The 17,996-nt window shown below is 42.0% G+C and overlaps 1 protein-coding gene across 1 annotated transcript in view; it reads right to left on the bottom strand.

The window, feature by feature from the left end:
- The window catches only part of FKBP11 (FKBP prolyl isomerase 11), a 259,267-nt gene that overhangs the window by 198,551 nt on the left and 42,720 nt on the right, over window positions 1–17,996 (bottom strand). The window contains exon 4 of the mRNA XM_044083794.1: window positions 14,410–14,443. Coding sequence (XP_043939729.1) covers window positions 14,410–14,443 — 34 coding nt within the window. The remainder of the gene's footprint in view (window positions 1–14,409; window positions 14,444–17,996) is intronic.

The following is a 17,996-nucleotide window of genomic DNA, read 5'->3' as shown; positions in this document are numbered from 1 at the left end:
ACTGCAGCATCTTTCTTATGCTACAACTTAATGTAAATACTCTATACTCTGTAATGAACCAAAACATCTTGGGCAAGAAAAGGATCCACAGTCTTTCTGATCTTCCAGCATCAAGGGCGATTATGTTACTAGTTACGGCACTGAAACACAAACAAATGGTTACACATGCACATTACTAGAAACTCCATTTGTCACAGACGCGGATCAAGCAACCTCACATACAGCATAGGCACTAAGGCAGCATTATTCTGTACCGTTGTGTTCACAGCTCTCCCACAAAAGCAGCATTATTCTGTACCATTGTGTTCACAGCTCTCCCACAAAAGCTCATTATTCTGTACCACTGTGTTCGCAATTCTCCCACAAAGGCAGCATTATTCTGTGCCACTGTGTTCACAGCTCTGACACAAAGGTAGCATTATTCTGTACCGTTGTATTCACAGCTCTGCCACAAAGGCAGCCTTACACTGTACCATTGTGTTCACAGCTCTCCCACAAAGGCAGTGTTATTCTGTACCATTGTGTTCACAGCACTCCCACAAAGGCAGCATTATTCTGCACCATTGTGTTCACAGCTCTCCCACACAGACAGCATTATTCTGTACCATTGTATTCACAGCTCTCTCACAAAGGCATTATACTGCACCATTGTGTTCACAGATCTGCCACAAATGCAGCATTACTCTGCACCATTGTACTCACAGCTCTCCCACAAAGGCAGCATTACTCTGTACCATTGTGTCCACAGCTCTCCCACAAAAGCAGCATTATTCTGTACCGTTGTGTTCACAGCTCTCCCACAAAGGCAGCATTATTCTGTACTGTTGTGTTCACAGCTCTCCCACAAAAGCAGCATAACTCTGTACTGTTGTCTTCACAGCTCTCCCACAAAGGTAGCGTTATTCAGTGTCATTGTGTTCACAGCTCTCCCACAAAAGCAGCATTATTCTGTACCATTGTGTTCACAGCTCTCCCACAAAGGCAGAATTATTCTGTACTGTGTTCACAGCTCTCCCACAAAGGCAGCATTATTCTGTACAGTGGTTTTCACAGCTCTCCCACAAAGGCAGCATTATACTGTACCATTGTGTTCACAGCTCTCCCACACAGACAGCATTATTTTGTACCATTGTATTCACAGCTCTTCCCACAAAGGCAACATTATTCTGCACCATTGTGTTCACAGCTCTGCCACAAATGCAGCATTATTCTGCACCATTGTGTTCATAGCTCTCCCGCAAAAGCAGCATTATTCTGTACCGTTGTGTTCACAGCTCTCCCACAAAGGCAGCATTATTCTGTGCTGTTGTGTTCACAGCTCTCCCACAAAAGCAGCATTATTCTGTACCACTGTGTTCACAGCTCTCCCACAAAAGCAGCATTATTCTGTACTATTGTGTTCACAGCTCTCCCATAAAGGCATCATTATTCTGTACCATTGTGTTCACAGCTCTCCCACAAAGGCAGCATTACTCTGTACCGTTGTGTTCTCAGCTCTCCCACAAAAGCAGCATTATTCTGTACCGTTGTGTTCACAGCTCTCCCACAAAGGCAGCATTATTCAGTACTGTTGTGTTCACAGCTCTCCCACAAAAGCAGCATAACTCTGTACTGTTGTGTTCACAACTCTCCCACAAAGGTAGCGTTATTCAGTACCGTTGTGTTCACAGCTCTCCCACAAAGTCAGTATTATTCTGTACTGTTGTGTTCATAGCTCTCCCGCAAAAGCAGCATTATTCTGTACCGTTGTGTTCACAGCTCTCCCACAAAAGCAGCATTATTCTGTACCATTGTGTTCGCAGCTCTCCCCACAAAGGCAGCATTATTCTGTACCATTGTGTTCACAGCTCTCCCACAAAGGCAGAATTATTCTGTACCGTGGTGTTCACAGCTCTCCCACAAAGGCAGCATTTCTCTGTACTGTTGTGTTCACAGCTCTCCCACAAAGGCAGCATTTATTCTGTACGGTTGTGTTCATAGCTCTCCCGCAAAAGCAGCATTATTCTGTACCGTTGTGTTCACAGCTCTCCCACAAAAGCAGCATTATTCTGTACCATTGTGTTCGCAGCTCTCCCCACAAAGGCAGCATTATTCTGTACCATTGTGTTCACAGCTCTCCCACAAAGGCAGAATTATTCTGTACTGTGGTGTTCACAGCTCTCCCACAAAGGCAGCATTTCTCTGTACTGTTGTGTTCACAGCTCTCCCACAAAGGCAGCATTTATTCTGTACGGTTGTGTTCACAGCTCTCCCACAAAGGCAGCGTTATTCTGTACCGTTGTGTTCACAGCTCTTCCACAAAGGCAGCATTTCTCTGTACTGTTGTCTTCACAGCTCTCCCACAAAGGCAGCATTTCTTTGTACGGTTGTGTTCACAGCCCTCCCACAAAGGCAGCATTACTCTGCACCATTGTGTTCACAGCTCTCCCACAAAGGCAGCGTTATTCTGTACCGTTGTATTCACAGCTCTCCCACAAAGGCAGCGTTATTCTGTACCGTTGTGTTTACAGCGCTCCCACAAAAGCAGCATTATTCTGTACCGTTGTATTCACAGCTCTCCCACAAAAGCAGCATTATTCTGTACCGTTGTGTTCTCAGCTCTCCCACAAAATCAGCATTATTCTGTACCATTGTGTTCACAGCTCTCCCACAAAGGCAGCATTATTCTTTACTGTGTTCACAGCTCTCCCACAAAAGCAGCATAACTCTGTACTGTAGTGTTCAGAGCTCTCCCACAAAGGTAGCGTTATTCAGTACCGTTGTGTTCACAGTTCTCCCACAAAGGCAGTATTATTCTGTACTGTTCTGTTCACAGCTCTCCCGCAAAAGCAGAATTATTCTGTACCGTTGTGTTCACAGCTCTCCCTCAAAAGCAGCATTATTCTGTACCATTGTGTTCACAGCTCTCCCACAAAGGCAGAATTATTCTGTACTGCTGTGTTCACAGCTCTCCCACAAAGGCAGCATTATACTGTACAGTGGTGTTCACAGCTCTCCCACAAAGGCAGCATTATTCTGTACCATTGTGTTCACAGCTCTCCCACAAAGGCAGTGTTATTCTGTACCGTTGTGTTCACAGCTCAGCCACAAATGCAGCATTACTCTGCACCATTGTGTTCACAGCTCTCCCACACAGACAGCATTATTCTGTACCATTGTATTCACAGCTCTCCCACAAAGGCAGCATTATTCTGCACCATTGTGTTCACAGCTCTCCCACAAAGGCAGTGTTATTCTGTACCATTGTGTTCACAGCTCTCCCACAAAGGCAGCATTATTCTGTGCTGTTGTGTTCACAGCTCTCCCACAAAAGCAGCATTATTCTGTACCATTGTGTTCACAGCTCTCCCACAAAAGCAGCATTATTCTGTACTATTGTGTTCACAGCCCTCCCACAAAGGCAGAATTATTCTGTACTGTTGTGTTCACAGCTCTCCCACAAAGGCAGCATTATTCTGTACAGTAGTGTTCACAGCTCTCCCACAAAGGCAGCATTATTCTGTACCATTGTGTTCACAGCTCTCCCACAAAGGCAGTGTTATTCTGTACCGTTGTGTTCACAGCTCTGCCACAAATGCAGCATTACTCTGCACCATTGTGTTCACAGTTCTCCCACACAGACAGCATTATTCTGTACCATTGTATTCACAGCTCTCCCACAAGGCAGGATTATTCTGCACCATTGTGTTCACAGCTCTGCCACAAATGCAGCATTACTCTGCACCATTGTGTTCAGAGCTCTCCCACAAATGCAGTGTTATTCTGTACCGTTGTGTTCACAGCTCTCCCACAAAGGCAGTATTATTGTGTTCTGTTGTGTTCACAGCTCTCCCGCAAAAGCAGCATTATTCTGTACAGTTGTGTTTACAGCTCTCCCACAAAAGCAGCATTATTCTGTACCATTGTGTTCACAGCTGTCCCACAAAAGAAGCATTATTCTGTACCATTGTGTTCACAGCTCTCCCACAAAAGCAGCATTATTCTGTACCGTTGTGTTCACAGCTCTCCCACAAAGGCAGAATTATTCTGTACCATGATGTTCACAGCTCTCCCACAAAGGCATTTCTCTGTACTGTTGTGTTCACAGCTCTCCCACAAAGGCAGCGTTATTCTGTACTGCTGTGTTCACAGCTCTCCCACAAAGGCAGCGTTATTCTGTACTGTTGTGTTCACAGCTCTCCCACAAAGGCAGCATTTCTCTGTACTGTTGTGTTCACAGCTCTCCCACAAAGGCAGCATTTCTCTGTACTGTTGTGTTCACAGCTCTCCCACAAAGGCAGCAATATTCTGTACTGTTGTGTTCACAGCTCTCCCACAAAGGCAAAATTATTCTGTACTGTTGTGTTCACAGCTCTCCCACAAAAGAAGCATAACTCTGTACTGTTGTGTTCAAGCTCTCCCACAAAGGTAGCGTTATTCTGTACCATTGTGTTCACAGCTCTCCCACAAAGGCAGCATTATTCTGTACTGTTGTGTTCACAGCTCTCCCACAAAGGCAGCATTATTCTGTACTGTTGTGTTCACAGCTCTCCCACAAAGGCAAAATTATTCTGTACTGTTGTGTTCACAGCTCTCCCACAAAAGAGGCATATCTCTGTACTGTTGTTTTCACAGCTCTCCCACAAAGGCAGCGTTATTCTGTACTGTTGTGTTCACAGCTCTCCCACAAAAGCAACGTTATTCTGTACTGTTGTTTTCACAGCTCTCCCACAAAGGCAGCGTTATTCTGTACTGTTGTGTTCACAGCTCTCCCACAAAAGCAGCGTTATTCTGTACTGTTGTGTTCACAGCTCTCCCACAAAAGCAGCGTTATTCTGTACTGTTGTGTTCACAGCTCTCCCCCAAAGGCAGCGTACTTCTGTACTGTTGTGTTTGCGGCTCTCCCACAAAGGCAGTGTTATTCTGTACTGTTGTGTTCATGGCTCTCCCACAAAGGCAGCATTATTCTGTAATGTTCTGTTCACAGCTCTCCCACAAAGGCAGCGTTATTCTGTACCATTGTTTTCACAGCTCTCCCACAAAGGCAGCATTTCTCTGTACTATTGTGTTCACAGCTCTCCCACAAAGGCAGTGTTATTCTGTACCGTTGTGTTCACAGCTCTCCCACAAAGGCAGCGTTATTCTGTACCATTGTATTCACAGCTCTCCCACAAAGGCAGCATTATTCTGTACCGTTGTGTTCACAGCTCTCCCACAAAGGCAGCATTATTCTGTACTGTTGTATTCACAGCTCTCCCACAAAATCAGTATAATTCTGTACTGTTGTGTTCACAGCTCTCCCACAAAAGCATCATTATTCTGTACTGTTGTGTTCAAAGCTCTCTCACAAAGGCAGCATTATTCTGCACCATTGTGTTCACAGCTCTGCCACAAATGTAGCATTACTCTGCACCATTGTGTTCACAGTTCTCCCACAAAGGCAGTGTTATTCTGTACCGTTGTGTTCACAGCTCTCCCACAAAGGCAGCATTATTCTGTGCTGTTGTGTTCACAGCTCTCCCACAAAAGCAGCATTATTCTGTACCATTGTGTTCACAGCTCTCCCACAAAAGCAGCATTATTCTGTACTACTGTGTTCACAGCCCTCCCACAAAGGCAGAATTATTCTGTACTGTTGTGTTCACAGCTCTCCCACAAAGGCAGCATTATTCTGTACAGTGGTGTTCACAGCTCTGCCACAAATGCAGCATTACTCTGCACCATTGTGTTCACAGCTCTCCCACACAGACAGCATTATTCTGTACCATTGTATTCACAGCTCTCCCACAAGGCAGCATTATTCTGCACCATTGTGTTCACAGCTCTGCCACAAATGCAGCATTACTCTGCACCATTGTGTTCAGAGCTCTCCCACAAAGGCAGTGTTATTCTGTACCGTTGTGTTCACAGCTCTCCCACAAAGGCAGCATTATTCTGTGCTGTTGTGTTCACAGCTCTCCCACAAAAGCAGCATTATTCTGTACCATTGTGTTCACAGCTCTCCCACAAAAGCAGCATTATTCTGTACTATTGTGTTCACAGCTCTCCCACAAAGGCATCATTGTTCTGTACCGTTGTGTTCACAGCTCTCCCATAAAGGTAGCATTATTCTGTACAGTTGTGTTCACAGCTCTCCCACAAAGGCAACATTATTCTGTACTGTTGTGTTCACAGCTCTGCCACAAAGGCAGCATTATTCTGTACTGTTGTGTTCATAGCTCTCCCACAAAAGCAGCCTTATTCTGTACTGTTTTGTTCACAGCTCTCCCACAAAGGCAGCATTATTCTGTACTGCTGTGTTCGCGGCTCTCCCACAAAGGCAGCATTATTCTGTACTGTTGTGTTCACAGCTCTCCCACAAAGGCAGCGTTATTCTGTACTGTTGTGTTCACGGCTCTCCCACAAAGGCAGCGTTATTCTGTACTGTTGTGTTCACGGCTCTCCCACAAAGGCAGCGTTATTCTGTAATGTTCTGTTCACAGCTCTCCCACAAAGGCAGCGTTATTCTGTAATGTTCTTTTTACAGCTCTCCCACAAAGGCAGCGTAATTCTGTACTGTTGTGTTTGCGGCTCTCCCACAAAGGCAGCGTTATTCTGTACTGTTGTGTTCATGGCTGTCCCACAAAGGCAGCGTTATTCTGTAATGTTCTGTTCACAGCTCTCCCACAAAGGCAGTGTTATTCTGTACCGTTGTGTTCACAGCTCTCCTTTTCTCCAAACCCAAAATGCCAAAAACAGTAATTAATGATGTGCAACAAAATCGTCTTTGATACAAACATGACCCTCCCATGCATACTGAAATCATCATAAAAGTGCATAGAACTGAAAACCCACAATAAATACAAACCTTATTACTGCTACTTAACAAATAAATAAAAAATAAACACAATCATTAAACCAAAAATTAACTAGGCAACAGTACACTAAAGTACTTCATTTAAATGAAAAAATAAAAAACACCAGTAATTGTACTGTCAGACTACAAATCTCAAAATAAATAAACGAACATACAATGTCAGAGGAGACTGCCTGAAAACCCCTCCCCCGATAATTACAATTTCTAGCACCATGATTTGGCCACTGGAAAGCAGGAAATTTTTTTGAAATATAATTTTGTTTTAGTATTTTAATATGTCATTTTGTATTGAAGTAATTGGCTAAATGCTTTTCTTGTTTATCTAGTGTCTATACCAATAGTACAATTTTAGATGTTCAAAATTATCTCAACTTTTCTGTTCAAATGAAAAGTACAGTTGTGTACGAACTTACCATAACAGTGGATGTCCTACAGATCACTGCTTTAGTATTCCTAATAGATGGATTTCCGTCACTGACATCTGGCCAGGGCACCAAAGCTTTACCTTAATGAGGGCATACATCCAACATGTGAGCTCAGTTCATATACACTGGGTATAAAGGTGGACATACGCACAAGATCTGTATACTATTTCCAAGTCAGTGGCCTGAAGCCAACAGAAAGGAAATTGGTCAGCTAAAAGAGCTGCAGCTCGAACAAGTAGGAAACTACCCCATAAAGGGATATAGGTGTAATCCGCAACCCAGTAAGTAGAGGGGACAGAGGACGGGAAGGAATATTGCAACTGTGATCACTAGGACATCTACTGTTATACTTAGTTCTTACACAACTGTACTATGTCATAATTGAAATCACTACTGCAGTATTCATAACAGGTGGGCAATTCCCAGAGCTGAAGAGAGGAGAGAAAAGTGCAGTGGATGGCTAGAGCGAAGAGGAACCATCCAGGAGACCAGGGAGACTGATCTGGCAAAGGCAGTCCTAGATCTGGAAAAGGCATCAATTTTTATAGTGCTTGGTGGAGGTGTACACAGAGGATGGACCTGGCATCAACACATTTGTGGAAGGCAACAGAAAAGGCAGCTGCCTGAGTGAATTGTGCATTAGGGCAGGAAGGCAAAGATTTACCATGCTGTAAGTAGCACAAAGAGAAGGCTGTTGATATCCAGCACACAATAACTTGGTTTGAGACTGGCTGACCCAGCTTGGCATCAAGAAACAAACATTTGGTCAGTTATTTTTATTGTCTTTGTTTTGTCTAAAGAGAACTTCAGCTGCCTGTAACTATCTAGTGTGTGTAAGACTCTCTATTTTGTTGGTTGGGAAAGAAAGTAGGTAGGTGAATAGTTTGATTGAGGGACATTTCATTCAATACCTTAGGCATAAAATAAGGACTGGTCCTAAGTGTGGAAAATAAGAAAGGGAAGGAGTAGCCATGAGTGCCTGGAGTTCAGACACTCTCCGTACAGAGGTTACAGTCAGCAGGACAACAGTTTTCGATGTGCAGAATTTTAAGATCCCAGATACAGCTGGCTCTAAAGGGGGTACAGTAAGCTTTTCCAGAACAAAATTAAGATCCCATGGTGGAATTTTTTTTTTTTTTTTTTTTTTTTTTTTTCGGAGGCTTAAGGTACAAAACCCCTTTCAGGAAGAGCTTGACCTCTGTCCTGGGCACGAGAAGAGGATCAAGAGGCAAATAGGCATCAATGACTGACAAATGTGCTTTAATGAATGAGTAGACCAAACCAGAATGCAGAAGCTCATAGAGTTACTGCAGTACAGAGGGGACCTCAGACAAGAGTGGTTCCAGTCTATGTTCGTGGCACCAAATGGAAAATCTTTTTCACTTGGTTGTCCGTGGCTTTCTGGTAGCTAGTTTCCTGGCTTCCTGTAAAACCTGTACCAAATCCTCTGTATTACAAGTGTCATTTCAGGATAGGAACAAAATCAACCACACAGTGAGTCAAACAGGATAGGTTGGGATGCAGAAGACAACCTTTCTGTTGGGTGATTAGGGCTGGTTGTATCGGAATTTTCCAGTAGTTTTCCTTTGACAGATGGAATATGATAGGAAAACAATGCTATCTTGGAGTGTTCTTTTGGATTTTCAGTAGGACCCCTGGAATAAGTGCCAGTGGAGAATAGGCATACACAAACCATCCTGTCCACTGGAGGGAAAAGGCGTCTGTCCTCCAGGCTAAAAGAGGTGGGGTCCTGGAGCAGAACAGAGGGAGCTGGCGATTTTCTGGAGATGCAAAGAGGCCTATCTGGCATGTGCTCTAGTGGCATACAATTGCTTTGAAGACCTGTCTGTTCAGGGTCCATTCATGGGGGGGGTCCACAAGGTCCCTGCTTAAAGAGTTTGCCAACACAGTCTCTAGAGAGGGAATGTAAGCTGCTGTAAGGGTCAGGTTCAATTGAGTGGCCAGCTGTCAAACCTCATCTGCCAACTTGTAGAGGGGATACGACCTTGTGCATCCTTGTTTGTGTAGATAACACTCCATTTTGGTGTTGTCTGTGTACACCAGAAGAGTGCATGTTTTCCAAAGAGCTTGCAGAAGAGCCCTCATTTCTCTCAAGCTATGTTCCTTCAGAAGAGAGGGCCATTTAACTTGTACTTTGTGTGATGCTGTCCAGGCCACCCCCCACCCCCCCAAACCCTGTCTGAGGCATCAGTGTGGTGAATATGGTTGTGAGGGGCTACAGTAAAAGGATGACCCATGTTAACAGAAACCTGTTTCTCCCATCAGAGAAACGTCTCCTTGATGCAGGGCAGCAGATTGATTAGGGTGCCCAAGGGGAGTGAGTGCTGGGACCACAGATTTCAGGTACCAGTGAATTTTCCTCATATGCAGCCTGGCCAGTAGAACCATTGGAATTTATGCAGCTATGAACCCCAGAGCCCTGATCATCTCCCCTTCAGTGCAGTGAGTCACTGAGTACACGGTTTGGAACAAACTTACCACGCTGAGGACTTTTTCTTGAGGAAAAGAGGCCTCTGTTCTGCTTGTGATAAGACTGCAATCAAGGAAGACTGGGTCCTGAGTGGGAATGAGATTTTTTTTTTAAATTGATGGTGAGTCCCAGAATGGTTAGAAGCCATACTGTAAACTATAAATGCTCTAGGAAAGTGCCTGTGGACAGGGCCAAAATCAACATGTCATCCAGGTAGGAGAAAATTTGAATTCCCAGAGTGTGGCAGAAACCACCACTGGGACTAGACATTTGTAAAAACTCTTGTGTCTGTGGAAAGACCAAAGGGTAAAGCAGAAAACAGAAAATGTGATGAGCCAGAGAAGAAACTGAGGAATTTCCTTCAAGAAAGACAAACTGGGATGTAAAGACAGGCTTCCTTAAGATACAATGACACCAGAAAGGCTGGAGGAAAAATGAAAGCCAGGAGGATGTGGAGAGAAAGCATTTTGAAAGCAGGCACTTTCAGGACTATGTTTAGCACGTGGAGATCCAGGATGGGTCTCCACTGTCCTTCCTTCCATGGTACAAGAAAGATACTGGAATAAAAATCATATCCTGTGAAGGACAATGGTACTTTCTCTATGGTGCCCTGTGCTGGTAAGTCTTGAATAATGGGACCAAGCAAAGGAAGCTGGCTGAGAGGCAGTATGGGAAGCAATTTTACAGAGGACATGCTTTCCCATAACATAAAATATCCCTTTTTGATAATGGTAGGAACCCATTTGTCTGCAGCTACCGCCTCCCAGAAAAGAAGAGAAAGGGAGAGTCTTTTTGATATGGGAGTAGAGGGGTAGAGAGAAGGGGAGGGAGGAGTAGAAGGTAATCATAGAGTTTTGCTTACAAAGGAAGGCCTCTCTGAAGGGGAATCCCTCTGTGGCATGTCAGGAAATCTTTTCCTAGGTGCTCTTCCATCTTTGTGAGAGGGCCTAGGATCCCTCTTAGCAAGGGAAGTAGATCTGGCAGGATAATTCCTATGGCATCTTCAGACTGTACACAGAAGACTCTGCAGTCTTTTATAGTCTTGCCTTGTTCTCACAACATTTTGAAAAGACTAGCAGCCTGTGGTCCAAACAAAAGCTCACTGTCCAAAGGGGAATCTTAAGATTTTAGACTTGAGGTCATCAGTGATGGGCTTACTCAGTAGCCATGCATATCATCTAATCACTGATACTGTAGCAGAAGTCCTGAACATAGCATCCACCACATCATAGCTGCATTTGATGCAGTGTCTGGCTAGTTTGGGACAGAAAGGTCTGCACTTGCTGTTTAAAATTTGCTGTCTGAGGTTCTGTCCTGACCTAATGCAGAGATTGTAGCAGAGACAGCAGGCATTTAGTCATTTGTGTTTGATAATTAACAACCCAAAATACTAAAGTGGAAGAGGTGTAGACTTTCTTACCCCACCTATCCATAGCCCTGCTGTCCTTGTCTGAGGGAAGGGCATTAGCACTGGGAAGCGGCTTGGATGGCTTATCCAAAGCAAGAGAAACTGCAGCAGGATCAGCCACAGGACTTTTATAAAGGTATTTAAGCTCATAAGGGACCTTATAAAATCTGTCTGGTCTTTAGGGGCAAGTGGCTGAGAATCAGGTATTAAGCACGTTGAGTGAAAGGTGTCCTGATAAGCTTCCAAGACTGGGGGGAATGGTGAAGTGGCTGGACTGCCCATTTCCAGAAGACTGTAATATCTTTTTTTGTACCTCACAGTTACCTCGACTGCCATTCAAAGTGCCTTATCATGTTCTGAATAGTTTCTCCAAGGGAAACCTCTTCAAAGAATCAAGAGAAAGGAAGTCCCCTTTGTCTGAAGAGACATGTTCAGGACACTGTAGTTATGAAGATCAAGACAGAGCATGATCAGAATCTGGCTCTGGATCCTCTTCAGAGAAGAAAGAGTCTCAAAAGTGCTATTATGGTGTGGCTTCAGTTAGCTGGGTCACAAATGGAGGAGGCTTCAAGGCCCTAATAGCTTTAAATAAGCCCTGAGAGAAGTCAATCCATTCTTTTTTCTCTGGAAGCTGTATGAAACATCAGAAGCTTGTTTTTTTTACTTTCTCTTTTTGGGAGTGACATTCACCTGTACAAGACTCAGAGGTTCAAAGCATTGTCTCATTTCAGTCTACCAGGGACTGCTTCCCATTCAACGATCTGAGGGATTTGGTGCAGGCCTTTTGAGATAATAAGACACAATTCATCCAAGGTATCCACAGTCTGCAAGGCTTCAAGGGCCATACTGACCTCCAATGGGGTCTTGGCAGCAGCCGTCTAAGAGGTCATTTGATGTACTCTGGGTTCAACCATCTCAGCAGGTTAAGTCCGACTCAGAGATTTTGGACTCCGAAATCATCTTTATGTTTCTTGAGTTTCTTCTTAGGGGGAAGGGTGACGTCAGAGGCCAGACAGTCCACCTTCTTCGACTGAGCTAAGTGTTTCAATTGCTGTGTTTCAAGGGAGGCATTAATGAAAGTCTCAATTGGGGGATCTTAGGGACAAATGACAGACAGCTGGAGTAGGATTTGTAGTCATGTTCCAGGCCTAGGCAAAAAAGGCACTTAGTGTACAAGTCCTTATACAGAATCTGCCTACTACACTCGCACTTGCCTCTCCTAGCGGACATCTAGTAAAGTTAAAACACAGTCTAAGAAATAAGAAAGGAAGGTTCCTCAATAGGGCACGTATCTGACAATGATCAAATGAAGCAATGGTACGAGGGACCATACTTGGATCAGTCCTACGGGCGCACGACCTGCATTTGGGCTGGTGGTGAGATAGTTTGAGGATCTCTAGCATATGCCTGCCTTTATATCCAGACATTCATAAACTGAGGCCACACACTGGACCTACACCCTCAGGAAGGTAAAATTTTGGTACCCCAGACAGATGTCAGCATTGAAAACTCATCTGTTATGAATACTGCAACAGTGATTTCAGTTAGGACATCGCCATCATTAGGTCATTCAAATGTAAGGTCAACACTTCAAGACCGAATATTTGTAAGTCTTCTAATTTACAAAGAAATCACCATGATATATGTTTACAGATTCTTACTAAGGCTACAGTCAAGAAGACCCAACAAGAAGCTCAGCCACATTACCCAGTATTGGTGACAAATTAACAATGCCATAAGAGATAAACAAGTTCAGTACAAAATTGTTGGTTACTTTTAAGCTTACTAATACAGCTGAAGAAGGTTGGCCTCTTGCCATATGAATTAGATGCAAATCCAAAGTTCATAGCTGGCCTTGCAAATGGAATGTTTCAAGGAGTTATATATCATTTTACATCCATTTTATAATGATGAAGTGGCTAAGAGCCTTTTCTTTTTCATGCACAGTTTGTTTAAGTGATATTTCCACCATATTGGTTTAATTTTAAAGCTTGCCATTATGTTTACATCAGACTGGTAAATATGCTTTAATATATCAATCCAAGAGGGAGTACATTTCAGATGAATAGGCAGAAAGTCTGGGGAACTATACCTTTTTTACATACCAACAGGATCAGTAAACAGTAAATATTTTTTTTAGTAAGCCCTAAATGAACAGAAGTTACACAGGGCTGCAAAGCAGATTTTCAGGGAGATGGTTATAATAAGAAGATCATATTTGACTAGGGAGGTGCAACAACTAGGGTGGTACAACTTGGGGAAACATTGCAATCACAAGATCAAGAAAAAGACCAACACTTCTGTTGGACAGTGGGACAATTTGGTCAAGTGTATTGACATTTACAAAGTCCAGAAATCACTTGGTATATTTGTTGTTGGTAGTACAAGTTTGGCAGTTTATGTGTCGATAGCTGAAGTTATCCATAAGAAAGGTACTTTGTTCAATAGCCAACTTTTTAAGTAGTTAAGGCAGTCTTTATGCTTTGAAGTAGTCCTAGATTGGGGTTCAGTAATTATCTATAATGTTACAATTAATTCTACCAACTGTAATTAGGACTTCAGCCAGTTCCAGATGTGCTTCATACGTAATCTGAAGAGAGACAGTCGGGTTACAGATAGATACTACCCCTGCAGTTGCTGGTGGCTACAAATGAATGACAACTACTGTATCCTGGAACAGAGGAAGTGCCATCACTACATTACAACCTGCTTTCTGTAAGTTACATAAATGTTAAGGTCTAAGAATGGAAGGGTTCAAGTTCACAGATTTGGTTGTTTAGGCTCCGGCCATTCAACAATACTACCAAAATGTATTTTCACCTTGGGACATTACACTACATAAAAAGGGCCATTTTGTAACTATAACAAGATATGATATATCACAATGGGTTAAGAGTCCTTCTTTATTGAGAAATGTTTGATGTCATCTTGTGCTCCAACTTACTGGAGGTAAGCTGTGGACCTATCATAATGTTCTATGTATCATGAATAAGCTCTTCATCCTTAGGCTAGAGGTCTCCAGGGTTTAAGCCTACACCTAGTATCTGGAGGACACCGGTCTTACCCTTGCACAAACCTGCTTTAATGCTGCATTATATCAGAGGCATACACAGAGTTATGAGGTCTATTATTACAAGAAAGTTAGAAAATAATCTTTTGCTTCAACTGCCAGCAAAAGTGCCTGATTAATGAAAACACTATCATAATTAGTTAAAAAATAAATACGTAAACAAACAAATAAACTACTTACCCAGCACAAACACCTAAAAGACTTTGCTCCAAACCTGCAAAAACAAAGAAGAATAAATTATGTTACAATTAAATTATACCACCCTACAGAAGTCAACATTATCAACTATTTTGGTAAAGAAAGGTAGATAAGACTCAATAATGACCCAAGATTTGAAGATGACATCTGAACCTCACAGTCAGTAGCTGGATTTACATGTGGACTATTTTGTAAAAGTTTACGATAACCCATAACATTTTATTCACGCAAGCTGGTTACCTTCACTCCAAGTGTGACAATCTCAATAATCAAGGCCCTCCCCCACATCAGTGGGAGGACAACTGCTTTAATCTCCTCTCTTAGAAGACTAAACAAATGGAAGTAGGGGTGTAGTCTAGTTTAAAAGCTATCTGTAGCAATTCTGGCAGTTCATTACAAGACAATAAACCCACTTAAGCCTTAAATACTACAACATACCCAAAACCCACTGAGCTTGTCTGTCCCAATGAGCAGCCAGAACAGAAGGGCCACTCGCAGTCTGAAAGTCCTGCAATGACAGTAAGAGGCAAAGGTCACATGGATCATACATCTCACGTGAACAGTGGGAGTGGGTGAGACAATCAAAAGAAAATAGGAGAGGGGACACATTTTGGATAACGAAAATAAATAGGACAACAGAACAGAGTGAAAATTCTGCATAATCTAGTACATGCCTATTCTGGGAAAACTACAGGTAGTCTGTACTAGTTTGCTTAAATAGTTAAGCACCTGAACCCAATCACTAATGATTCTTTTCACTTTGGTCAGGTGACTGACATTTTAGTTTGTGAACAAACGGTTCAGCACATCGTTCACTCACTCATTCATTCATTCAAAGTAAGTATTCAATCTGTTCATGAGTGCAACTACAAGTCAACATATATCTGGATAGATATGTGCTATACAAGACCATTAAATACTGAAATATTGTGAAAGACAAAGCAGCAGTGAGGTACAAAGTCACTAAACTGCACCATGTAGTAATAGATTTTTTAAGGACACAATGTTACTGTCTGTGGTTGAAAAGGGGGGGGGGGACAAGCTGTAAAGAACCAGGCAAAAGCATTCAACCATCAAGATGTGAAAACTCCTTGGCTTTTCCAAGATGACAGCACAGTGATCAACAGCTTAACTTCAGATCTCCCAAATTCAGTTACTGGCTAGTAATTTCACTGCTTTGATGCAAAAGAAATTTGGAAAACCTGTAAGAAAATCAACTGGAAAAGATGAAGAGAAAAACATTGTCTGCGAAGGATTCTGGAGCAGTTCAGCAAAAGGCAGTTCAAGCTTCAGCTTTGGTTCAAGAGACAGCTTCCAGTAATTTAGAGGAAAAAATCAATCAAATATATCCAGAGATGATTAAAATACATGAAACACTGAAGGAAGTATTGTTTCAAAAAACTAACAGAGTAAGAGGACAGATTGGAAAGAGAAAAACTGAGATCTTCTGCTGTATCAGAGAAGCTGGAAGGAACGGACTAATATTTTTATGACAGTACAAATAAGCAGCTGGGCTGGTGTTCCACAGCAGCATTTGCTAACTGAAAGGGCACACTGAGTGCACTCTCCAAACCTGGCCACAAGAAGGCAGCCAAGACCTGTATTAGTAAAGGTGCAATCATACTGACAGAGACAGCTGACACGGACAAAACTGTGGCAGAAAAGCAAAGTATTAAAAACCAAAGACTGCAGAGTGTTTGTGGAAAAATGATAATTGTGCACCATACAGAAGACAAGCAAATCTATCCCAGCAATCAGGGAATGCCGAGTGGCAGGTGAGAGATTCAAGCTGCTGTATCCTGCTGTCTTCAGTGTATTTTCTCCTGGAAGATCAAAGACATTTTTGGGGGTGTAGATGTACACTGATTAAATTACATGTATAACTATGATGATAATTCATGTTTTTACAAGGGTGATATCTAGATTAATTTCCTTGGTTTACTCTATGAACAAGTTTTTGTAAGCAAATAGGCTTGAAAAATAAGACAAAATGATAAAAGCCATGACAATGCTAATCTTGCTTCTGAAAAAAAAAATGATTGTGTTTTTACCCCATTAGCAAACGTTCAGTGACAGACAAGAAGTCTGCATCTGAAGGCAGTCAGGCAGGGGAATTCTGTACACTGTGTTCTGAGTAAAATCTGCAAAGACTGCAAGCATCTGCAAGTTGTTAGCTATTTATTTTTCACTGCTGACTACTTTTACATGAAAACAAGTTATTTGCAGGTACAAGTAATTTAATCTTCAGAGTTCTAATCATTCTTTGCTGCTGAAAAATGCAACATTTAAAAGGTACAATGACAAGTAGTTCAGTGAAAAATAAAAATTAATATTTTAGCAAGTCAGCAAGGGATATTAGCTTTCCCAGCAGCATTAATACTTTTAATTTGTTTAGCAGAACAGTGTATAATTTAGTTTAATTTAAATATAGCCAATGTATTTTTTAGGGCACAAAGTATATCTTCTGAAAGCATACAATCCATTTTTCACATCTGGAAGAGGAAAAGAAATAATAAAAGAAGAGAGAGCAATTGGTGTAAGTAGGAACACAGGCTGTAACATGCTTTAGCATAGGTGACCTTAATATTAGATTAAGCTATGTCTGTAGGTGCAGCTTTTGGTTTTGAGCAACTGTCCCTATCTGCATGGTTAAACTTCATTTGGTAAAAATTTACAAAGTTTTATATGTTTGTTCTAAGCTTATAGGGGGTGGAGGTGTTCTGAAAATGTGTCTAGTTTTTTTTTTGAGGGTTTTCATTAAAACAAATATCTTCAGAAATATGACATAGGTTCAGTTGAAGATGAGAAGAAAAAACTATATAACTATCATATTGGCAAATATTAGTGTATGCATGTAACGCACATAAAAAAACTGCCATATATAATAAGTGGGAACAATATCTTTTGTCATAATGGCTCCTCTACCTATAGTATCTTGGAATTTAAATTGCCTTACAGGTACAGACAAAAAGGAAAGAGTACTGAATTATATTAAGAAATGCATAATTCAAACAGCAATGCTGTAGGAGACACATTTGAAATGAAATAAGCATAAGAATTTGACAACGGAAGGATTTTATAATGGATATTCAGCAGAATATCTGGGATGAAGGAATACTGGAGTAATAATGCAGATTGCTGGAAGAGCTCCAATAGATATAAGGGGGGAAGGCAATAACGGTACATTTGGAGTAGTACAGGCCTACTGGCAAGGGAGGAGAATTATGCTGGCAAGTATTTATATTCCATCAAAAACTGCTATTGCGGAGCTTAAAATTTTTGGAGAAATAATCAGCCTTCAGCAGGGAATACTACTAATAGGTGGAGACTGGACCATGATTTGCAACAGTGAGTATGTATCAAGAGGACCTAAAAGGGGAAATATAACAAAAGATGGTAGATTTCTGACGACATTTATGAAAATATTTGGTTTGGAAGACAAGAATCCAATAGTAGGAACTTGGACAGAATTTACATATTATTCCTCAGGGTACAATACCTGGGCTAGACTGGACCGAATGGAGAGATGAAAAGCCAGCAAGCAAAGGAGAGTAGTAGTGCTGAAATTG

The sequence above is a fragment of the Protopterus annectens genome, chromosome 9.part0 (genome assembly GCF_019279795.1).
Source record: "Protopterus annectens isolate FY-2018-M chromosome 9.part0, PAN1.0, whole genome shotgun sequence".
Taxonomy (NCBI): domain Eukaryota; kingdom Metazoa; phylum Chordata; order Ceratodontiformes; family Protopteridae; genus Protopterus; species Protopterus annectens.
This window is presented reverse-complemented; position numbering and strand designations above follow the sequence as displayed.